Source organism: Triticum aestivum, chromosome 1B (genome assembly GCF_018294505.1).
Source record: "Triticum aestivum cultivar Chinese Spring chromosome 1B, IWGSC CS RefSeq v2.1, whole genome shotgun sequence".
NCBI classification, from domain to species: Eukaryota; Viridiplantae; Streptophyta; class Magnoliopsida; order Poales; family Poaceae; genus Triticum; species Triticum aestivum.
Genome location: NC_057795.1, coordinates 275739787 through 275762928, shown reverse-complemented (window position 1 = coordinate 275762928; position 23142 = coordinate 275739787). Strand labels below are relative to the sequence as shown.

Sequence of the window (23142 nt, the reverse complement as noted above, 5' to 3'; positions counted from 1 at the left end):
AGGTGATGATGATGATGCGGCAGCGGCGTGACAACTTGTGAACAGAACTCGAAACTCTAAAGGACTAGACACTAAGACCAGCAACTAGACACGACGATGCAACCGCAAATTCAACAACGCAAATACAGAAAAGATTATGCAATGGCTCAGACTGGTTTGGATATGATGAACTAACCCTAATTTTTTTGTGGCTTTTTCGTGGACTATAGGTATGTAGAACAGACTCGATCTAAACTATGAAAAACTGTAAAATCTCACCGAGCAACCTGGAAATCTGATACCACTTGATAGAGGCTAAGGTGTCCCATCTTCCGATGAGATGGTGGCTATCATTTTGGAGGAAGTCGACTTTGACGATCGGACTACGAACGTGCGAGGACGTCGCGCCTTAGCAATCGCTAAACCAACTCCAAGAGGTTATTGACCACACCGGAGCACGATCAACCTGACCACGAAGGTCTGTTTCCTGCAGGCAAACGAAGAACAGGCAAGAAACTAAGATTGCAATCTGGATATTGCGAATATAAGAGGAAAGCTTTATTGATCAAGGTGGAGTTCTGAGACGCCTTTGTCTGGTCGTTGAACACAAACAAAGTACGCGAAGTTGCAGCTATGGCGAACTTTAATCTAAACAAAACCCAAAGTCTAAACGGAGCCCTAAGGGCTCTATATATGGAGGAAGAGGGGGTGAATTTTGTGGCCCTTGGTGGAGGGGTCCGAAACTAACCCTATCTCTTGTTTCCCCACACATACGGACTCTAAAATAGCCTATACTTATGTATTTCGAAATTACATGGGCCTGGCCCAATATTAAGGTGACGCAGCACCTAGAATAGCCTCTGGACGAAATTTATGAAGTGGCATCTTGTATATTTCGTCCAAGGCTTCATGCACTCATTATGGTGGCTTCAAAGTCCTGAAATCATCACTTGTAACTCCGTTCTTGTTTCCCTTGCGCATGCCATCATCTCCATGCTTGTTCTTGCTCCAATGTTCATCCTTCTCCAAGCTAGGCCCTTCATTTGTAAGCAAAACAAATGTATCCAATTTAGGCAGCATCATATTCTCATGAACATTAGAATCATTACCAAGAAACGGAAGTACCTGGTAATTTAGTTGGCGTGCGCGAGCTCTAGTAATTGGTCCAGTATGTATAGCAGTAGGGGCTGTGGGTGTAACAATGGTATTGATGTCCTCATCAGTAAGTTGATGAATAATCGACTCTTGCATGTATAGGTCCGGGACTCTATGTATTTGTGCCCAAACAGCAACCCTCTCAAGCTTAACCGATTATGGCGCCTTCTTCCCATCAAAATCCTCTAGCAACACGACGAGGCCCCTGAAAAACCCATGGCACTTGGAGCATCATTCTTTTCCATTCACCCAGACAGAACATCTGGACTACAACGAGATTATCATCTACCTCTTTGATTTCAGGGACATGTGTTAGGTTCCACACAGATTTCATCGTGTCCTTAAAATCCACAACATTGAATGTCTTCAGAGTTTGCACTTTGGCTACCGCAAGCAACCGAGCCGCCTTGGCAGGCTCGCTAATCTCCTCAAGTCCAACGTAGATATCGTCTAGCTCCGATTCCTGGAGCGTCATCTCCTCAACGAGATTCACTTCTGATGCTTTATTTCCCCCTCCCATCTGACCTCCTGAACTCGAACATGAAGATGCCATGTTTCCACTCGCCCACTTCCGTGAAGGATGGAACCGATGTGTGATAACCCACAAGTATAGGGGATCAATTGCATCCTCTTTCGATAAGTAAGAGTGTCGAACCCAACGAGGAGCTAAAGGTAGAACAAATATTCCCTCAAGTTCTATCGACCACTGATACAACTCTACGCACGCTTAACGTTCGCTTTACCTAGAACAAATATGAAACTAGAAGTACTTTGTAGGTGTTGTTGGATAGGTTTGCAAGATAATAAAGAGCGCGTAAAAAAATCTAGGGGTTGTTTAGATAAAGACACAACTAAATTAGTTTTAGTAGAGAGCTTTTTGTCACGAGAAAGTTATTTGTCCCTAGGCAATCGATAACTAGACCGGTAATCATTATTGAAATTTTATTTGAGGGAGAGGCATAAGCTAACATACTTTCTCTTCTTGGATCATATGCACTTATGATTGGAACTCTAACAAGCATCCGCAACTACTAAAGATCATTAAGGTAAAACCCAACCATAGCATTAAAGCATCAAGTCCTCTTTATCCCATACGCAACAACGCCCTTACTCGGGATTATGCTTCTGTCACTGAAGCAACCCACTATAAAGCGAATCATGAACGTATTGCAACACCCTACAGCGGGAATCCCTCACGCTTGCGCGACACGGAGAGCACCATAGGACAGCACCAATAATAAAACATGCAACTCAAACCAATCACGATCATCAATTAACCCATAGGACAAAACGGATCTACTCAAACATCATAGGATAGACATACATCACTGGGAAATAATATATAGCGTTGAGCACCATGTTTAAGTAGAGATTACAGCGGGTAAAAGAGGAGTTACATCGCTACATAAAGGGGGGAAGAGTTGGTGATGACGGCGATGAAGTTGTTGGTGTAGATTGCGGTGATGGTGATGACCCCGGCGGTGTTCCGGCGCCACCGGAAGAGAGGGGGAGAGAGCCCCCCTTCTTCTTCTTCTTCTTCCTTGACCTTCTCCCTAGATGGGAGAAGGGTTTCCCCTCTAGTCCTTGGTCTCCATGGCATGGGAGGGGGAGAACCACATGGAGAAAAACATATAACCAATTTGTTGGCGTAATAAGCATAAGGATTTTCAGTTCTCATGACATTCGTTTGAGGACAATAACGATGACACGATATGCATCCAACCAGGCAAACAAAAGCTTTGTCACATTCTTCCTGTTGAACACGAGGTTACTATTGTCCATGAGGCTTAATTTTTAAAACAAGAGATTTCTCACGGATGAACATGTTGAACAGCAAAAAAAGAAGTTTCAGGTGGACAAATGGGCTTCTAAACGTGCTCGGCTTATATTTACAATAAGTTGTAGACATCCTGAAATAATTTTTTTTGCACAGGATGTTGATTTTATGGATCAGACCGATCCATTTGTTTGTGACTGCAAAAAAGAGTGGTTGGGTTAGATGTTACTATCATGTTCAATCTGGGTTTTGTCTAAAAATTTCATGAACAATTAATCCTTGGGCTTTTTGTACCATTTGTATGCTTGACTTGCATGTTGTTGCCCTCGTACTCCCCTCCAATTGCCACTACACTGCCGCATCTTCCATGGCTGATGTTCGTTCCCGTCCGAGGCCTTGTCGTTGTTCTCCGCCTTGGTTAGCTCGCTGTGCCCGCCACCGTTTGGCGTTGTCAACATGGTCAACAACCAAGAGGAATCAGGAGATGACTGTACGTGGAGAGGCTGACAGTAGGGACCCACCAGGGTCATTGCATTTCACAAGCAGGTGCCTCGTTATTACAAGCCACAAAAATACTTCCTCCTAATTGTTTGATAACTAGGTTCCATGCCATTGTCAATGTAGTCAATAAACGAGAAAATTACACAACGAGCGGATAACACCAGGGACCCAGCAGCTCGCCCAGTTGTTTTTCAGTTTCAGAGAGGGAGCTCAACTGTGCACTGTGCGGGGGCTGTGGCCCGTCTAGCCCACGCTTACGCTTTTATTAAGCACACGACGAGCCTAGTTGATATATTTTTTCTTTCTGAAATTGGCTAGCCCAGTTCTTTTTTTTGGAGAATACCAAAACCGAGGCCTACTTGCTTTTCTCATCCCTGCTGGGCTGCAAATCTTTCAAGACGAGGAGGGATGTAAGTAGTAAGAAACAGGCTTCCCCAGAAAACGGGCTATAAGTTGTAAGAAATGGGCTGTAAATTTTTAAACCAAAGCCAACCGGCAATTGCATTAAAATATCATTTTTTTCAGGATTTCTCTACTCTCTACTCTTATAAAAACCAAAGCCAACTGGCAATTACATTAAAATATCATCTTTTCTCCCACAAGATAAACTACTCATACAAATGCATCTTCATGTTTCGTGCAACGAATGGGCATCTTGCTAGTTAAGATTCTAAATTTCATTCATTTTTTTGCGGAGAATTGTTTTTGGAATTTTATTTTGATATAACTTTTTGAAAACTATTTTTAACGTGACTCGAAATTTCGTGATTAAAAGAGTTCGGACCCCATCGAAATATGTAAAATTTCGTTGAATTTTTTAGCAGTGCCCATAATATATGGTCTGTAATGCTAATAAAAAGAATATGGGCTTCAAATATCCTTAAGAATTAGCAAATGGGTTGTAAACTATTGAAAATAATGGGTAATGGGCTGTAGGCTGTTTTCCACAGATTTGGAGGCTGACTTCTGGGCCTACTAGGTTGACGATCATGTTGTCCTAATTTTTTTTTGACGCGTACGCAAGGCTTTTGTCAACTTAGTCAACACACAGCAGTGACTGTTGGATGTCCATCCAACGGTCGCCGTGCTTCTTCAATCTTTGATCTTCCTGCTCCAGCCGCCCAAACCAGCACCGGCGGGACTGCCTGCTCCCTCCTCCCGTGGCTGGCTGTGCTGCCGCCAGGCCATCCCTCTAACCACCCACACATCCTGTTATTTGTCGGCGACATCAGCCTCACCCCGTAGCCGACCAGTCAGCGCTCGTTCTCCCCTTAGCATGGTCATCCACTGCGGTGGCTTCACCGGCTCCGGGTGGTTCTCTTCCTGGGCCTCGCCCTTGTCCACCGCGTTTGTGCTCTCGGCGTGGCGAGGTCAACATGGTCAACAAACAACAACCATCGGAAGAGGCTGACAGTAGGGGCTCACACAGGAAAATGCCTCCTTATTACGCGCAAAATAATGATTCCTCCACCTGATAGCTGGGACCCACCGGAAGGGTCTTTGTATTTCGTGAAAAAACGTTCCCCCTGCTGTCAGCTCGGACCCACCGGAAGTGCCTCCTTATTACGCACAAAAAATGAATACTCCCCTGCTAGCTGGGACTCACCTTGATGGGAGGCTGACTTGTGGGCCTACTAAGTTTACGGGGACGGAGGGCTTTGTCAACTTAGTCAATATGAACGACTCTAGCTCCAGTGACCGTACGATGTCCATCCAACAACCGTAGTGCTTCTTCAACCTCTGGTCTTCGTGCTCCAGCCGCCCAAAGCAGCGCTGGTCGTGCCGCGCGCTCCTGCCTCCCATGGCCGGCTGTGATGCCGTGAAGGCCTCATCGCCCCTACTACTCCCACCACTGGCCAGGCCATCCCTCTACTCACCCACACCCCCTGTTATTCTGCGGCGACGGCAGCCTCATCCTCGTACTCCTCTTCGCGTGGGCATCCACTGCTGCGTCTTCCCCGGCTCCGCGTCGTCCCCTTCCTAGGCCTCGTCGTCGTCCACTGCCGTGGTGCTCTCGGCGCGGCGTGGTCAATGTGGTCAACGACCGACTTCCATTGGAAGAGTACTGTGCATGAAGAGGCTGACATCTGGGTCCACGGCGGCCGCAAGGAAGTGCCTCCTTATTATGCACAAAATAATTATTCCTCCACCTGACAACAGGGACCCACAGGACGGGCCACCAATATTTCACGAAAAAAACGTTTCCCCCTGACTGTTGGGACCCACCAGCTACATCTTCGCACGCAAGGAAGTGTGTCCGGGCAAAAAAAAACCGATTCGCCCCCCTGACTGCTGGGACCCACCAGCTACATCTTCGCAGGCAAGGAAGTGCCTGACATTCGGGACCCACCTGGTCGAAGCGTACGTAGCGTTGTCATTCTCGTCGCGAACGTGTACGTACATACTGGTTGATGTAGAGGCGCGCACGTGTTGTAGTAGAGGCGCGCACATGTCGTAACAGAGGCGCGCACGTAGTATGTACACGTACGTACAGCGGCGAGGGTGCAAGAAAGAAAATGCGGCCATGTACATACTATGGGCAGGGTCTCGAATGCCTACTCGCGCATACGTACATGGCTGGGTCGGAACGGAGAAACAGCGTCGTCGTCATGTTCATGGGGAGCCAACCGGCTGGGTCGGAACGGAATGCGTGGTCGTGTTCATCGGGAGGGCTTGGACGGAACAGGCGATGGAAACGAGGCCTGGCGTACCGCACAACGGAGGAAACGGACCTCCTATGTTCGGAACAGGGTCCTCTTGATCGTGAGGGGTGTGGCGTACCGCAAAACGGAGGAAACAACCTCCTACGGTCGAAAAGGGGGTCTTGTTGATCAAGAGGGGTGTGGCGTACCGCAAAACGGACAAAACAGACCTCCTACGGTAGAAAAGGGGTCCTGTTGATCGGGAGGGGTGTGGCGTACCGCAAAACCGAGGAAACAAACCTCCTACGGTCGAAACGGGAGTCCTGTTGATCGGGAGGGGTGTGGCGTACCGCAAAACGGAGGAAACGGACCTCCTACGGTCAAAACGGGGGTCCTGTTAATCGGGAGGGGTGTAGCGTACCGCAAAATGGACGAAACGGACCTCGTACGGTCGAAACGAGGGTCCTGTTGATCGGGAGGGGTGTGGCATACCGCAAAACGGACGAAGCGGACTTGTGTTGGAGCGCTACGGTCGAAACGGGGGTCCTGTTCATCGGGAGGGGTGTGCCGTACCGCAAAACGGGACTCCACGGGATAATGTTCATCTCCACCGTCGACCTCCTCCAGCCTCCACGGGCTACCGTCGACCTCCTCCAGCCTCCACGGGCTCCTGTTCATCCAGCCTCCACCGCGCGCTACTCCACCGGCTACTGTTCAACCACCCCTCCACGGGCATCCCTCCACGGGCACCCCTCCACCGTCTACTGTTCATCCAGCCCTCCACACCACGGGGTCCTGTTCAACCACCCCTCCACGGCCACCCCTCCACCGTCTAATGTTCATCCAACCCTCCACACCACGGGGTCCTGTTCATCCAGAGGCAACGCCACCGCTCACTGTTCATCCACCCCCCCCCCCCCCCCGCAACGCTCACTGTTCATCCAATCGATCGGCTTCAGTTAGCAGCAGTAGCGAAGGAATCGCTCGATCGGGTTCAGTTAACAACCATCGGTCGATCACTCGGGTTCAGTAACGGTAGCCTGCAGTGCAATCGCTCGGGTTCAGTTAGAGGCCAACACCTCGCTCAGGTTCAGTTAGAGCCAACGCCTCGCACACACACGCGTACGTGTACGAGAGAAACGCGCATCGCTCGGCCCCTGACCTCCCACCGTAACCGGGAACTCCCCGAAATTTTCCTCCCCCTCGCTTCTACCACGTTTTTTTCCGTCATGGACGGCCCAAATAATGTCATGCAGCTGCGTTTTCAGCCCGCCCAGGACGAAAAGCCCATTTTTTGTCATGATTTTTTGTCATAGAAGTTGGAGCCCACCACATCTATGATGATACCGGGTTCTGTCACAATTATCGTCATAGAAGTGTCATATGTATGACAGAATTTTTTTTCGTTCGGCCCAAAATGTCACCGATGTGTCCTTTTTTTGTAGTGTGTACCCATGCCGCCTCGTTGTCTTGTGTTGTTGAGGAGGACGAGGGAGAAGATGATGAGGAAGAAGAGGAAGAGTAGCAAGCCAAGGAAGGAGGTGACGGGGAGGATGAGTACAACGACGATGACGGACCTCCACCGACTCGACAAGAGGAGGAAACAACAGAAGAAGGATTGGAAGAGTCCATCCCCATTTCAAAGAGAGCGTCCTCGTCGTCGCACAAAAAGCCGGATGAAACCCGCTCGAAGAGAAACGAGGAGCATACCTCCAAGAGGGGGATGAACAAGTGATATGGTCGTGTTGAACTCTCTTAGTTAAACTATATATGTTGAACAGTGAATGAGAACTTGTTTGCTATGTCGAACTACTTCATGTTGTCGGTTTGCTGCCTATTTATTATGTTGGACATGTGAACCTAGTTGATATATTTGATGTGTTGAAATGAACTATCATTTACATCGATGTGTGCTACATGTTATAATGTGTGAGATCATCATATTTTGATTTGCAAACAGTATTACTGTTGTGTTGAACCGTCATTCATATTTGGAATTGAAATGATCAAGTTTTGCTGGAAAAAAATAAGTGACAGAGGAATCTACCGCCAGGGACTGCGGCGGTAGGTTCTCACAGCCTACCACAAAATCTTTGCAATTTGAGGTTACAAGGGACCCTACCGCTAGACTGCCCAGCGGTAGGGTGTGAAACCTTGCCGTAAATTTCCTTCGTTTTTCTGTTACAACACCTGGGCGCACGGGCAGGGCCTGACACACCCTACCGCCGAGGAGGTTGGCGGTAGCTTTAGCTACCCTACCACCTTCCACCTTGGCGGTAGTGCCGTTAGGCCACGTTAGCCCTGATACAGTTAGTACAGTTGTTTGACGGCGGCGGCCGTTAACCTACCATCTGGAAGCCTGATGTTAGGCTATACAACCCTACCGTCGTGGACTCCCGTGGTACGAAAAATGTCATATCTCGAAATACTTTCGGACAAGGGTCAGGTCCGACTAAACTTTGCCAAAAGGGTCAAAACACGAAAATTTGCCGCATGAGGGTTAGCGTTGGAGATGAAGATGGCCTTAGGCCAACTCCAATGCGCGACCCAAACGGACGTCCAGTTTGTCCGCTTTTCATCGTTTGGGGAAGGAAAACGGACACGGTCGTCCGCTTGCGATCGTGCGGCCATCGGTGCGCCCAATGGGTCGCCCGCACCCCAAACGGTCCATTTTTTTGGACTCGGAAATAAAAACCCCAAAACCCCAAATAAAGATTAAAAACAACTCAAAAAATATTTAACACGGACATTAAAATGTCCACATTACCCAAGTTCGCACATTAATATAAACAAGATCATTTAAAACATTAAAAAAATAAAAGGGCCGTGGCCGCCGTCTACTCCTCGTCGCTGTCCTCGTCACCGGTGAGGTTGACGTATGGAGGTGGCTACCAGAGGTGGGCTGGAGGCCCCTGCCAGGGCGGAGCCGCCTGCTGTGCCAGCTGTGATGGCGCCTGCACAACCTCTTTGCGTGGTGGGGATGGTGACCATTGGCCGGCGTCCACCTCCGGTGTGCACGACACGATGGTCTGTCCACGTCCAAGACTGCCCGACCAATGTCGGGTTCCATCCCGTCGGCTCCTCCATGGCCTCCTCCTTGACGCACGCGTCGAGCTCGGGGAAGGCTATGTCGCCGGTCGCTGACAGGGCCAACATCTCCTCGAGGCCCTCCCATTGGCACTCGTCGTGGGTGTGGACGGACTCCTCCATCACTTGCCGCATCAGCTCCTCCTGCTCGGCGGCCGCCATTCGCTCCGGGGGTGGCGGGGACGGAGACGGCGTAGGGGGTCGCAAACCTGCCTGCGGCCGCGCGACTGGGGCGCGCTGGGAGCGGGCGCACGGTGGTCAGCGCATGGCCACCGCGGGCTCTATGGACGACCTGCAAAGTAGGACTGCCGCCGGATGTCGTGCTCGTCGCGGAGCCACGTATCCCACAACGGCGAGTCCACGGCGCACCTCCAGTCGCCAATGAGGTCCGGGGGTAGGCGGGGGCGGCGACGATGGATCTTGTCCCGGCGGGCGCGGCCTCTCACCGGGACCGGCGGGACAGGCACGCAATCCTCGGAGAGGTGCCAGTTGTTGGGGAGGTGCACGTCGCCCCACGGCAATGGCGTGCGCGTCTCCCAGCCGCGCTGGCACACCTCCGCCTTGACGTACGGCCGCCGGCGAGGTGGGGCGCCGCCTGGCGCGATATGAAATGCGGGCGGTGGAGGTTGAGGTAAAGGCGGGGTGGGGGAGCGGCGACGGCGACCCGACGACAGCCCGACCTCGTGGTCTTGCCTCGTCTTGCGGTCGGGGAACCATCACCCCACCATTGTCGCCGGCGGAGATGTGGATGAGGGCTAAGGTTTGTTTGTGTCGGGGCTCGAGGAGGCAAGACGGTCAGGAAGTGGAAACTGTGGACTGGCCGGTCCACTGCTTCCACATTAAGATGGATGACGACCCTCCGCCCGCGTCAATGACAATCGGGTCCCACCGCGCGTGCGCATTAATGTTGGGCGGTGGAGGTAGGTGGGAGGCCGCCACACGTCCCCAAGGCAGGCAAGGTGCAACCGTGTGTCCGTTCGTTTGGTCTTCGTGTGAATGTAAACCGGACGCATGTTTGTGTCGGAAATGAGACAGAACGAACGCCAAATAAATAAAATTTAAGGATGTGGCCGTGCGTTGGATCATGTCATCTGTTCATTTTGGTCAAAGCAGACGGGACGGACAGGACGGTGGGGAAAACTTCAGGACCGTTTACTCTATAAAATAAAATCCGACAAACCCTAAAAAAAAACGACAAAGACACCAACTCGAGTGCGACCGCGTCCCCCAGTAAAAAAACTGGAGTGAACTGCACTCACACGGTCAGTACCTCTCTCGTCAGCTCAGCTCGTCCTGTCCCCTGTCGGCGCCCCAGCCAGATCCCTCCCCCTCGCCGTCGCTTCCCAATCCGCGGCCCCGTCTCCCAGATCCGCACGAATGCTGGGGCGAGGGTTGGGGATGTCGGCGCCGCAGTGGCGCGGGGACGCACTCGACCTGCGCGTCGCGCTGCGGTCGGGCGGCAACCTCCTATTCGGGCTCTTCGTGGCCGCCGTCCTCGCGTTCACGCTCCTCGCCGCCGTCCACAGCCCCGACGACCCGCTCCTGCACCCATCCTCCCACCAGCTCACCGCGTTCCTCACCTCCGCCACCTCCAACTCCACCTTCCTCGCCGACGACTCCGTGCTCCGTACCGGGGAGGACTTCGCCACCGGCTCCAACTCCTCCGAGGACGCCCACGCCACTGTCGGACCCAAGTTCATCGAGCTCTCCGATGTTGGATCCGAGAAAACGGAGGTAGAGACGGAGCAGTCCGTCACCGTCGACACCGACACCGTCACCGACCCCAACTCGGCCGCCCAGGAGGAGAAGCCTATCGTGGAGGCTGTTTCCTGCGACACGGAGGCGCCGGTGGACTGCACGGGGGATAGGGAGCTCTTCAACCTGCTCATGCGTACGTCGATCGAGAGGTTCCCCGACCTGCACTTCTATCGCTTCGGCCGCCCCGTCGTGGTGCCGGAGAGCCCCATGGCGTGCGACCTCGCCTGGCGCTTCCGCCCAGCCGAAGACGCCACAGGACGCACCACCTACTATAAGGACTACCGCCGGTTCACGCTCACCCGCGATGTCAACACATGCTCCCTCGTGGTGGAAAGCATCGGCGAGTACCACTCCGGCACCGGCGCCAAGCGCAGCGGGCGACGCAAGGGCAAGAAGGGCAAGAAGGGAAAGCGTGAGGCACCGGTGACCACAGACTTCGTGCCAGCCAAGACCCAGATGAGGATCGACGAGAATGGTGCTAATGCAGACACCACGACTGCTGCAGACCAGGTGTTTGTTGTCGGCGATGCCGTCAATGACAGCATGCCGGTGGTCGCTTCTGAGTCCGATTTCAGCCGCGGAAGGTACCTCATTTACATGGGAGGTGGTGAGAGATGCAAGAGCATGAACCACTACATTTGGGGCTTTTTGTGTGCGCTAGGTGAGGCGCAGTTCTTGAATCGGACACTTGTTATGGACTTCAACGTCTGCCTCAATTCCCGGTATACTGCCAGTGGCAAGGATGAAGAAAAAGATTTCAGGCTCTACTTTGATTTTGAGCACCTGAAGGAATCTGCATCTGTGATCGATCAGAGTCAGTTCTGGACAGACTGGGGGAAGTGGCACAAGAAGGATCGACTGAAGAACCACTACACTGAAGACATCAAGGTGACCCCCATGAAACTTCGTGACGTCAAGGACACGCTGATCATGAGGAAGTTTGGGCATGTTGAGCCGGATAACTACTGGTCACGTGTGTGCGAGGGTGAGACGGAGGCCATGATCAAACGGCCATGGCATTTCTTGTGGAAGTCGCGCCGCTTGATGGAGATTGTGTCTGCCATTGCCTCTCGAATGAGTTGGGATTTCGACTCGATGCACGTCGTGAGAGGAGAGAAAGCCCAGAACACACAGCTGTGGCCAAACCTTGATGCAGATACCTCGCCAGAAAATCTCCTTACGACACTCAATGATAAGGTTGGTGCCGGACGGTATTTGTACATTGCTACAGACGAGTCTGATAAATCCTTCTTCGACCCGCTGAAGAACAAGTATAAGACGCGTTTCCTGGATGATTTCAAGGACCTTTGGGATGAAAATAGTGAATGGTATGCTGAAACTAAGGAGCTCAACAATGGCAATCCGGTGGAGTTCGATGGTTACATGAGGGTTGCAGTTGACACTGAGGTGTTCCTCAGGGGGAAGAGGAAGTTGGAGACATTCAATGACCTAACACGCGACTGCAAGGATGGTGTCAATACATGCGCAGCCGCCTCCGGAATATCTGGTTGAGTAAGGTGAGCTGAGTCTCAGTTATTATTCTTGATAGAGTATTTTTGAACTCACATGTATTGCCTGCTGTCTTTTAAGCGCCTGCCGCATTGTTGTAAGCTAGCTTGTTCGTAGCAGTGTTTTGTTGTAACACTATTGTTCACTTTTGTGCGCCCAGATTACACTAGTTTATCGAATTCAGCAACGAGGAATTTTAGTTTGCTTATATGTTACATTGTTGCATTTTCCCTATGTTACCTTGTTGCATTGTATCTCTGTTGTAACTCAGAAATTCGCTGTCTTTTACTGTTCCATGCCTGTAACCTGAGAAAGTCACGACCTTATATTTCTTTTCTTACATTGAGATTTGGTTCAGTTTAAGAGTACTAGATGACCAGTTGCGCCAAATGGCGCAAAGACCCGTTTAAAACCATGTTCGTGTTATAACCTCCTCCTCCTCCTCCAAGAAAGAAAGTTAGGGTTTGTGCCTCTCGCCGGCGCCGGCGCAGGTCCGCCTCGTCTCCGGTGGCCCTAGGGCCATGGAGGCGCGGTGGATCCTGGCAAGGGCCGGCGGGAGGGCTTCGTTTTTAGTCGTTTTTTTCAATCTTGTTAGGGTTTGTGTCCTACTCAGGAAGGCGAGACGGCGGCGGCTCCCTGAAGATGGAATAAAGGTCTCCCTGCCTAGCCCCCGTTCCGGCGGTGCGTCTAGCATCGTTGGTGGGCGTGTGGAGGTGTGTCTCCGGCAGATCTATTTTTGGTGGATTTGCTCGGATCTCGTCGTTGTTCGTCTACGTTCGTGTGTCTTCGGTTTGGATCCTTCCGATCTACGTTATTTTTCATCGGCGGCGGTTGCTGTTCTGGGGTGCTGGTCCTATGGGGCCTTAGCACGACGACTTCCTGACTGTCTACTACAACAAGTTGTGCCCGGCTCCGGCGATGGAGGGGCGATGACGGCGGCGCGCCTTCGGCTCGCTTCGGTGCTTGTAGTCGTCGCTAGGTGGTCTACGAATCTGGATGTAATTTTTATTTCTGGTATTCGTTGTACTGCCATGATTGAAGATGAATAGATTGGAAGTTTTTCCGCAAAAAAAAAAACCATGTTCGTGTTGAAAATATTTTCCATTTTTTCAATAACCGTATATTTGAATACATTTGGTAAGAACTTGTACTCCTATATAAAGGAAACTAAATGCAAATATTTTCTTAAGGTAATAATGCCACAAATTAGATCATCGGTAGGTCAAGATAATTGAGTCTGCAATTAGGAACTCCGAGTAGCTGTAAACTTGCATTAAAAAAAGAGTAAACACAAGTGACACAATAAAATGTACTTAATACATGAACTCATGAACATTGTGTACAGAAGAAGTTAATAGAAATAGTGGTCAACTATATCATATAATTTGGTTTCATACTCTTTTGTGTATATATCCTGAATGCTATCCCTTTGTGATCAACTCTTTGTCCTTCGAATCGAATGGCACAGCTACTGTCCCTTGTGGAAAAGGAAAGGTCCTGAATGCTACCCCTTTGTGATCAACTCTTTGTCTTCCGAATCGAATGGCACAGCTACTACCCCTTGTGGAAAAGGAAAGGACTCTGTAATATCCATAAATGTAAAAGGAAAACATCATGTGATGCATCTCAATCTGCACAAAACAATGTGAAAACCATACATGCTATCTACATACCCTCATTGTCTAGCAAAGCATAAGTAGCCGAGGGACCCTATACAAAAGAATTGGCAATTAGCAAGAAAGAACCATGCCATCAGCTGTCTAGACAACCACAAAACAATAAGTGGCAAAAGCCCCATCAGAATTAGCATTTGCCATGTAGTTTATGAGCTAAAGTTGTGCATTCACCAATCGCTAAAACATATTAAGATGCAGTAATGGAAATAAAATTGTATCGCTTCACATACAGTAAGTGAAAAAGAAATGAGTAAGGGGACCAAATTTAGTTGCCTAATCAGATGTAGCAGAGATAGAACCTAGTTTTTTTACCTTGCCTACTTCTGGCCAATACCCTCACAGATGCCCCTCTTCCCATGAAGGAAATGCCCCTGACCCTCCTCCGAGCATTAAGGCCGAGAATGACAACAACATCCCACAAAAGGACCCGCAAAAGGCAACGAAAGTGAGCCAAGTAGCTTGGCCAGTTACCTGCACTAACCCAACCAAATAAGCATAGGGAATGGATCAAGGCAGAACGCATGACAGTGAGTATATTTTATTGATAAGCCAGATTGAACACAGTTGAGAAACAATGTTAAAAGATCATATCGAGACAATAAACGGAAGCAGTTTAGTATTGCCTTCTATCCAAACTCTCTAAACAGAGGAACACCCTAGCTTTATGTGAAAACTTAAAAGAAGGCACATAATGTAAGGTTTTGACACTACATAAACTATAGTAATGATCTGCTGCTTAGGACACGCATCAATATATGATACATATCTATTTCACGAAAGCCTAAAGGTACATCCACAATTAAGAATATCTGAAAATTTGATGTGCATACCAAGAATAAACAATGGCCAATACTCCTATAATTAAAAATATTGTACAAATAATTAAAAGATTCAGACTTGCGGGTAATATTAAGAAACAACATATCCTAGCCAAGGTATGCAGGCAATAAACAGGTGAATCCAAGGAGTAGGAACTCACCGATTATAAACCAACAGCAAACAATGTTGTTATTGCCTTCACTCTATATTACTGGGAGTGGCATACAGGTTCAGTCCCTACAGATGTTACTTCCAACAGATGGCTTCGGTTCCGATTCAAAACCATTTTACATGGCGCTTGCATGGCTTCTACTACAGGGATGATCTGAACAAAGAAGTGAAACTCATCTTAGACAACCATCAAGACAAAAATTGGGTAGCTGAAACAAAAATCATTAAAATAAAAAAAACAGCGATCCAATGTCTTTCGATGATGTACCACTTGCACAGAGTGCCAAAAACAACTGACTATTGTAGGAAGATAAAAGGCAAAGCAAATACAAATATAAAATAATCTAATTAGTATGTTACTTCTTTTTTACCACTTAACATACATCCTTTACTGTCATACAAACTAAATATAATCAACATCTTCTTAACTATTGATTTACAAAAAAAATCAGCTAGACAGTAAGCATCACAGAACTTTCAATAGCATAGCGAAATACAAAATGAGTGGACTCATTCAAGAAACAAACATTTAAGAAGTCACAAAAAGAGAAATTCTGTTACCTGCTATTTTTCTTGGTACTCCAGAGGAAAACGCCATCAATAGCGCGTTCAGACCAGCCTACCTAGTAGATAGTAAGAGCAGCAGCACACATGAACTTGTTAATCCTGAGGATGTAATCCATTGGCATATTTGCACATGTAGTTACCTGAAGCTCACGATGGCAAAATGGACAACAAATGCAGCAGTGTCTATAACAAGTAAACAACACATTAGATTAGTAATGAGCAGAAATCACTGGATTATTAATATATGGTTCATTATGTACACAGTTCCTTCAATACAAAAAAAAATGCCATATAGCATCAGCATTAGCTAACTAAATTAGAGGCATCATCTCTGTTGCAAGCAGTTTTTATTTTGCGAAAAGATCAAGTGTAGTATCATGTTCCTACCTGTACAGAGAAGCAAAAGGATTAGGCGGAGAACAAGGGCTGGGAGGTCACCAGTGGGCGGTGAGGGCGAGGCGAGGCCCTGGCGCGGCGGCGGCAGCAGGAGAGGAGGCGGAGATGAGAGAAGGCGCACGAGGAACTGCAGGGCAAGGCGAGGCCCTGGCGCAGCGGCGACAGCTGGAGAGGAGGTGGAGATGAGAGGAGGCGCGAGAGGAGGAGAGGAGGAGGCGAATCGGGAGGAGAGGAGGCGGCGCAGAGGGAGGAAGTGGATGGTGCGGGAGGGGAGAGATGGAGGAAGCATGCGGTGGCTGCAGGGATCTATCTCTCGCTTGTTTTTTTTTCGCTCGCTCGCCAGCTGCTTTGCACTATTCATAGCGAGGAATAGCGAGGACGTGGATGCAACGAGCCTGCCTGGCACCCCCTTCATCATTTATATGTTCAATCTGACGCCAAAGAGACTGATTTTCGTTTTGACTGGACTGAATTTCTTTCTTAGCAGACTGTTCTTCGCATAGTTGTAATCCCATGGGATCCTATTGCAAGTTAGTTCCATATATTGCATAGCTTCATTTGGCAGAAATTCTACATTTGTTTTTAACCCTTCTATTTGCAATATACTTATCTGATGACAGATATATATGAAATAATATGAGATAAAATTGGAATACTACTCAGGTTCGGTATTGTTCTCTTTTGTTTTTTATTGGGTTTAGGATGGCTTACATATTTAGCGCAAAAACTTCTGTCAGTGGGTATTCTCCATTTATTTATTACAACCAATTGTCATAGCCTGCTATAGTTGCTTCATGATGCCTTGTCTCCTATTTTGCTTGTGATGGATTAATCTGTCAGAAAACCAATGTAATATCATGTAACAAAACTATATGAAAATCATGCCCTATTTTATCAAACTACCAAGACACAACAAAAAATAAGTAGAAATCACTGGAGCACCATTGGTGGATCAAAATTTTAAATGGTGAAGCTCTATTTGCTGGTTTAGCATAACCTAATTGTAAACAATAACAACCTAAAAGGCTATAGCATGCCGGACGGACCATGCCTGCTGCCAAATCCTAGTTCTTAATTTAGCATCGGTTAGTCCTAGAAGCTGTTTCCAAGTAAGAAGGGTACATTAGTTCTTAATTTGGTACGTTTTATGTACAGAAATAACATTAAAAGCAGAACATGTTTGTCAATGTATTCAAAGAACGATCCTCCTGGAACATAGTAAGCATACAACATACTAATCAAATCCAACACAAATTTGGGCACTCTCAGGCGCCAACATTCATAAAAATTTAGCCAAATCTGACCATAAGGATTATTCTATATTACAAACCAGCAATATTAATACTTTGTTCTCCCCTATAACAACTACCTGAAAAGCGAAAAATAAGAACACACTTGGTAATATACACATAGTCTAATATTTTTTCAAAGATAATTCAGTTAGCTCAGTTTAATTTCATACAGTATAGTACATGAGTAAATACCACGATGATGCATACATTCTGATAATGACTTCCATCAAGAAGTAGAAGGTGATCTGGAATAATTATCTCTAGTGGCACTGCCCTTTCTGGTACATCAGTCCAATGATGCGCCTTGCAATACCTGCAAGGTATAATGCATAAGTTTCAATATGCAGTACTTTTTACGAAGAGTGCCCGAATAGAAAATAAGCTATTTTTAAAAAATCTATGCATGAAACTCAAGTTTTTTACGTGCAATGTGCATATATGGACCATATCATATATAGGAAGTGTAAGACGTGTGCTAACCAACCTTGATATTGCTTGCTTGGGATGCTGGTTGACAGGAAAATTAATTATAGACTAAAAATTGTTCAGAATCATAAATAGATTGAGAAATTTCAAGAGGTGTAAAAACAAGGCTTATGGCATTCTCAGACAGGTGTACAAAGTAGAAGTATATATTATTGCAAGTTTTAATTCTTCAGGTATGTACGCCGTTATTCTTATTCAGAGAAAAGCCAATGCTTAAGTACTAATTTGTATACCGAGGATCCACCTGTGTGAGGGTGATACAGGGCAATTTACAAGTCCAGGTTCAGCAAAACGTCAGTATCAGCGAGGCAATATCCGTACCATATGATCTGGATACAATCTTAACTAAAATTTGTGTAGACTATACATTTTTTGCTCTGGTTCTCAGGAGGGTAGGCAGTGATTGAGCACAAGATTTAGTTGCTACTCTTTAGAGTTCACATGCTATAAACTTGATATCTAGTCGTAACAGAATCAAAGTGAGACCAAATTATAGCCTTTTCTGCTCCAGTGTCTGAACAATTAACCATAGACCTTTTGATACCATTTTCCGGTGATGGATAAAACTCAAACACAGCATCTAGCAATAGAATTAAAATTATCCCTCATAACCATGGCGTAGATGTGATAAGAAAACAAAGAATAGTCACAAACGAGCATTATGCACATGCTGACATGCATCAGGTTGAAAGGAAGGAAGACAAACATGAAAAATTCACAATGCTAGTATTAGCCACGAACTCATCTGCAAACTGATATAACATCTAAATTGTAGAAAAGTATATCCTGGTTCAGATCGCAAGCAGCAGGGTCTAAAGAGGTACTAATACACAGTATTTTTTAAAGGACAGTATGTATTTTCATGGTGTAATCTGCTAATTCAAGCTAGACAAGTTTTGTGGTTCAGAAAACCAAATCCATTGTTCCGAATTTGCATCGTATACAGAACATACCCATGCACGGACAATCAACTGAACCGAGCCAACAGGTGAAACAAAGACTTGCAAAGCAGGCAAGAAGCAGGACGCGAAGGAACACCAAGGGGAAAAAACGGAATCCATCAGGGCACAAGCATTTCACCGAACAGTAGAGCAGCAAGAAAAGGTGGGGCTAATTTTCTCACCTCAATGCCGAAGGCAAGATTGACGCAGGGACCTACTCGAGAGCGAGAAACAGGCAAACATCACAAAACCTACGGAGGACAGAAATCTACTATAAGGAGTAAGACCAAAGAAGAATTTGAGGAGGCAAAGGAAGGAAGAGGATGGAAGAACAAACCTCAACGACATGAACGGAGCAGATGAAGCAACCCCATCGCCATACACAGAATAAAAGCACCGGCGACTGAGAGGGGCGAAGAAGTGGCGTGCCTGCCGGAGTTGCAGCTCTGGATGCAGAGCCGAAGCTCGTTGCCGTCCGGACGGCCACCCTCGAGGCTGGTCCAAAACGCTCACTCCACGAGCGGGAGGAACACTGCGTACACACGACGTGTCGTCCTCCTCGCCGCTGAGGACCCCAACACCGGCCTTTAACTCCACGAGCAGGAGCTGAATCTTGTGCGAGCCGTGGCCGCCCTTGCCCCAGCGCCATCCATCGCACCATAAAACGCACCGCACACCCCTGCCAGCACGAATCAAAATCAAATCAGATCAATGTCGATTGAGATGAACCAAACAATCGCACCAGGTAGGCGAGCGGACGGACCTCATAGCGCTGAGGGGGGCGACATCGACGGGGCCCATCGCCGACGAGGACGATGCCGGCCGTGTCCGGCAGGCCGGACAGCACCGCGCGACCGCGGGCCGACTGCTCCCCGGCAGCGAGGCTGACGGACGACCCGGTCGTCATCTCGTCCTCGCCCTCCTTTCTCGCGCTCCACCGTGGGGATGGGAAGGCGGAGTCAGGCCAAGAGATGATCCAAGTGAGCAACGAGAAAGGGGGATAGGCAAGCCGGATCCGGGTTGAGCACCCGCCCACCACGACGGTTCAGCACTTCAGCGAACGTGATCACAGTGCATCCCTGACAAACCCAGGCACCGAGGCGCTGTAAATTTCAAATGAACCGACCCGCTTCTACCGGTTGAACTTACAAGCGGGACCAGAACACACAGGCCCAGTCGCAGCGACAGAACAAATAAGGCCGAAAGTATGTGTGCACCTTTCACCTGCCATGTGCCCATGTTACTCTCTTTTACCCAACGGGCACAGGCCTGCGTCACTTTACCCAACGAGCAGAGATGGGGAACCCAACCGCTCACGCACACATGACGCTGCAACGCGGGCCTAAATGCAAGCCGGGACCACCATCAAAGACAGTGCATGGCACGGACGAGTAAAGCAGCGGGATTTCAGCCCTCAGCCAATCGACGCGCATTCTACGGGCAACGCGAGAGCCAATCGACGCGCATGCAGCAGGCAACGCTGGCGAGCGCAATCCTTTCACCCGCAAGCCACTGCAACATGGGACCAAACGTAAATCGGGACCACCATCAAAGAAAGCGTAACAAGCAGACGAGTAAATCAATAGTATTCCACCACATCCCGCAAAACGAGCCAATGCAATTACTCCGCTGAGTCAATCCATATGCGCATGACAACAACGACGACCTGCGCGCACAACCCAGCCACTGCCCCCGGGCCCCATGGAAAGATGGACCCAGCAGCCAGCCAGTGATATACTAAGCGCATGTGTGTAAAAGCAACTAACGGCTGACCAATCGACAGCAGCGTAAAAACGTGAACAGTAAAATGATCGAAAGGCCAAAAATCGCTCGCGCTCGCAGGGGCTCTGGAATGGCGGGTAGCGTAGCAGGGTTTATATGTTAGATGGGAGAGCCCTGAAGATTACTACTGCCAGTAACTGAATACGCTGCACACATTGATTTCCTCTTTGGGGAAGGCGTTTATCGGAGTAGATACCTTTGTTGCGTGTGCAGTGATTCTGATAGACGGAGAGCAACTCCGACGCATCCCAGACGGATGCATGCTTTGTCTGTTTGGGTCGGATGCCCACTCGGTGTCGCCCTGTTTTTGATTTGGATGGGTCGGTAGTGCATCCAACGCGTCGACCCATATTTGCCTGCGTGACCGGCTTGCCGCCGTATTTTAACAAATGTATACACTTTTTTGCATAGTTTTAGAAGCAAACAAATTTAGCATTGCTCCACAACCCAAATAAATATGTCATAGTTTATAAGCCAAATAAAAATTAAATTGTCTCAAATACATTTAAGGAAAGATATATCTATTGGTTGTCAACATGAACCCACATATGCTCAATCAAATATCTTGCAGATAAACGTTAGTTTCCCATTCACGTATTTGATAATGAAATTGGATGAACTATGCAAACATTGCCGCTCCTCCATGCTCAGGCACAATTGTCACCCTGGAACTGAAACCCAATCGTAGATACGTTCCGGACGCTCATCCTCTATGACCATATTGTGCATGATCACACAAGCAGTTATCATCTCCCACAATTCCTTGGTGCTCCAAGTTCTAGCAGGATATCGAACGATGCCCCATCGAGATTGCAGAACACCAAATATACCCTCAACATCCTTACTAGCACCCTATTGCTCTTGGGCAAATCTTTTCCTCTTCTCTCCTACAGGGTTGGGGATTGTCTTCACAATAGTGGTCCACTGAGGATAGATACCGTCAACTAGGTAGTATCATTTATTGTAGTTGTGGCCATTGATGTTAACATTCATTGGCGGGTTGTTGCCTTCGGCAAGCCTTGCAAACGTCGGTGAGCATTGAAGCACGTTGATATCTTTGTGTGATTCGGCCACGCCATAGAAAGAGTGCTAGATCCAAAGATCTTGTGAGACCACGGCCTCAAGTATGACAGTGCAAGCCCTGACAATGCCCTTATGCTGCCCTTGCCAAGCAGAAGGACAGTTCTTCCACTCCCAGTGCATGCAGTATATGCTGCCAAGCATCCCTGGTGCCCTGCTGGCATTAATCGTCAACAAGCGGGTTGTATCTTCAACACTCGGCTCTCTCAAGTACTTGGGGCTAAACACTGCAATCGCAGCCTTGCATAACTTGTACATGGACTCTAGGCAAATAGACTCGCTCATATGGACGTACTCATCAATGAGATCAGCGGGCACTCCGTATGCAAGCGTCCGGATAGCTGCAGTGCATTTCTGATAAGATGAGAAGTCAATCTTTCGAAGGGCATCCTCCTTGCACTCGTAATACTTATTGTATCCGACCATCCCCTGTCGAATACGATTCAAAATGTGCCTAGCCATACGGAAACGCCATCGGAATTGGTGATGTTTGAACAACGGGTTGGCTGTCTAAAAGTAGTCCTTCCAAAGAAGGAAATGGCCGCTCTCTCGGTTACGATTCAACACCGGAGTGTGCCCCAGGATCAAGCACCGAAACAACGGCCGCTGCCTACTAAGGTGGTCATGGACCAACACAGCAACCACCTTATCCTCATCATCAGATGAGGAATCGTCAGAGTCGCAGGGGAAATTGTGGAAAAAGAACTCATCGGCGGAGTCCATTTGTACCTTGGGGGCAAACAGTTGAACAACTTGCGAGCGTCATCGAAGAAGCTGGCCAGCGAAGAGACGCGCGCTCCTCTGGACCAGGTAGCTAGCCTGGTGGCGTCCGACGAGTGTGGTAGCGTCAGGCGAGCGCGGCGATGTCGGACGAAGGAGCTGGCTGGGGCCGCGGGGGCGACTTTGTGCTCGCGGCGACATCGGGGTGGGGGTGGGGTGGGAAGTTGCGGTGGCCTGGCGGCGAGGCGGTGGTGGCGGCGACGTGGGAGGTGGCAATGTGCACGGGAGGTGTGTGGGCATGGACTGCTGGCAGGGACACCGGAATTGGATGGCGGCGGCGACGAGGTGGAGTGGGGCGGGCGAGGGCTTGCTGTCGATAGGGGTGGAAGAGAATAGCCAATGTGCAACCAACTGGCGGGCCAGGGAAAGGAGTAGGCGTGTGTCGCGTGTGTCCGCTTCATGTCCGCGCCGATGCAAATGAGGCCCGAAATTGGGTCAGGAATGGGTCGTCAGGCGGACGTAGAGCAGACATGCGTCCGTTTGGTTCGACGTGTTGGGACGACTTTTCTGTCCGCGACGACCAAACGGACACGCGCGGATGAAATGTGTCAACGCGTTAGAGTTGCTCTGATAACATAGATAGTTGTGATGTACCAAATCAAAAAGTACTTCGTCTACGCTTGATGTAGGATTTGCGAAAATTAGAACAGATATATCATGAAACTCCTAAAAGCAGCAACAACTTTCCCAAACGAGAATAGACCACCAGTGTCGCTCGTCTCGCTCCGGGGGGGGGGGGCGCTC

General features: G+C 48.7%; 2 protein-coding genes across 17 annotated transcripts; one reads left to right on the top strand and one right to left on the bottom strand.

Annotated features, from left to right (window-relative positions):
- Window positions 1-10362: 10362 nt before the first annotated feature.
- On the top strand, window positions 10363-13121 carry LOC123119422 (uncharacterized). The gene is made up of 2 exons (XM_044539231.1): window positions 10363-12416; window positions 13022-13121. The coding sequence occupies exon 1, from the start codon at window positions 10519-10521 to the stop codon at window positions 12409-12411; it is 1893 nt and encodes a 630-aa protein (XP_044395166.1). The 5' UTR covers window positions 10363-10518; the 3' UTR covers window positions 12412-12416; window positions 13022-13121.
- A 530-nt stretch (window positions 13122-13651) lies between these two features.
- LOC123119378 (uncharacterized) lies at window positions 13652-19851 on the bottom strand. 16 transcript variants are annotated; one of them, XR_006458668.1, is made up of 11 exons: window positions 19520-19840; window positions 19094-19435; window positions 18939-19007; window positions 17537-17642; window positions 16749-16870; window positions 15782-15824; window positions 15636-15697; window positions 15064-15228; window positions 14397-14560; window positions 14082-14168; window positions 13652-13989 (listed from the first exon to the last, which is right to left on the bottom strand). XR_006458668.1 is itself a non-coding variant. In XM_044539178.1 (5 exons), exons 1-5 carry the CDS (start codon window positions 19661-19663, stop codon window positions 16847-16849), a joined length of 663 nt encoding a protein of 220 aa, XP_044395113.1. In that variant the 5' UTR covers window positions 19664-19851; the 3' UTR covers window positions 16461-16846. The 16 variants fall into 16 exon arrangements, 1 of the variants encoding a protein (XP_044395113.1); XR_006458644.1 differs by having other exon boundaries at window positions 14082-14118; window positions 19520-19837; XR_006458639.1 differs by having other exon boundaries at window positions 14397-14555; window positions 19520-19834.
- Window positions 19852-23142: the final 3291 nt, after the last annotated feature.

Excerpts from the sequence above, each read along its gene's own strand:
- LOC123119422 (XM_044539231.1), top strand. The coding sequence starts at position 10,519 with ATGCTGGGGCGAGGGTTGGGGATGTCGGCGCCGCAGTGGCGCGGGGAC.
- LOC123119378 (XM_044539178.1), bottom strand. The coding sequence starts at position 19,663 with ATGACGACCGGGTCGTCCGTCAGCCTCGCTGCCGGGGAGCAGTCGGCC. Across the intron at positions 18,971-19,093 it reads GCTCCGTTCATGTCGTTGAG|GTCCCTGCGTCAATCTTGCC; the intron begins GTTTGTTCTTCC and ends GCTCTCGAGTAG. Across the intron at positions 17,643-18,938 it reads ATCTTGCCTTCGGCATTGAG|GTATTGCAAGGCGCATCATT; the intron begins GTGAGAAAATTA and ends TATACCTTGCAG.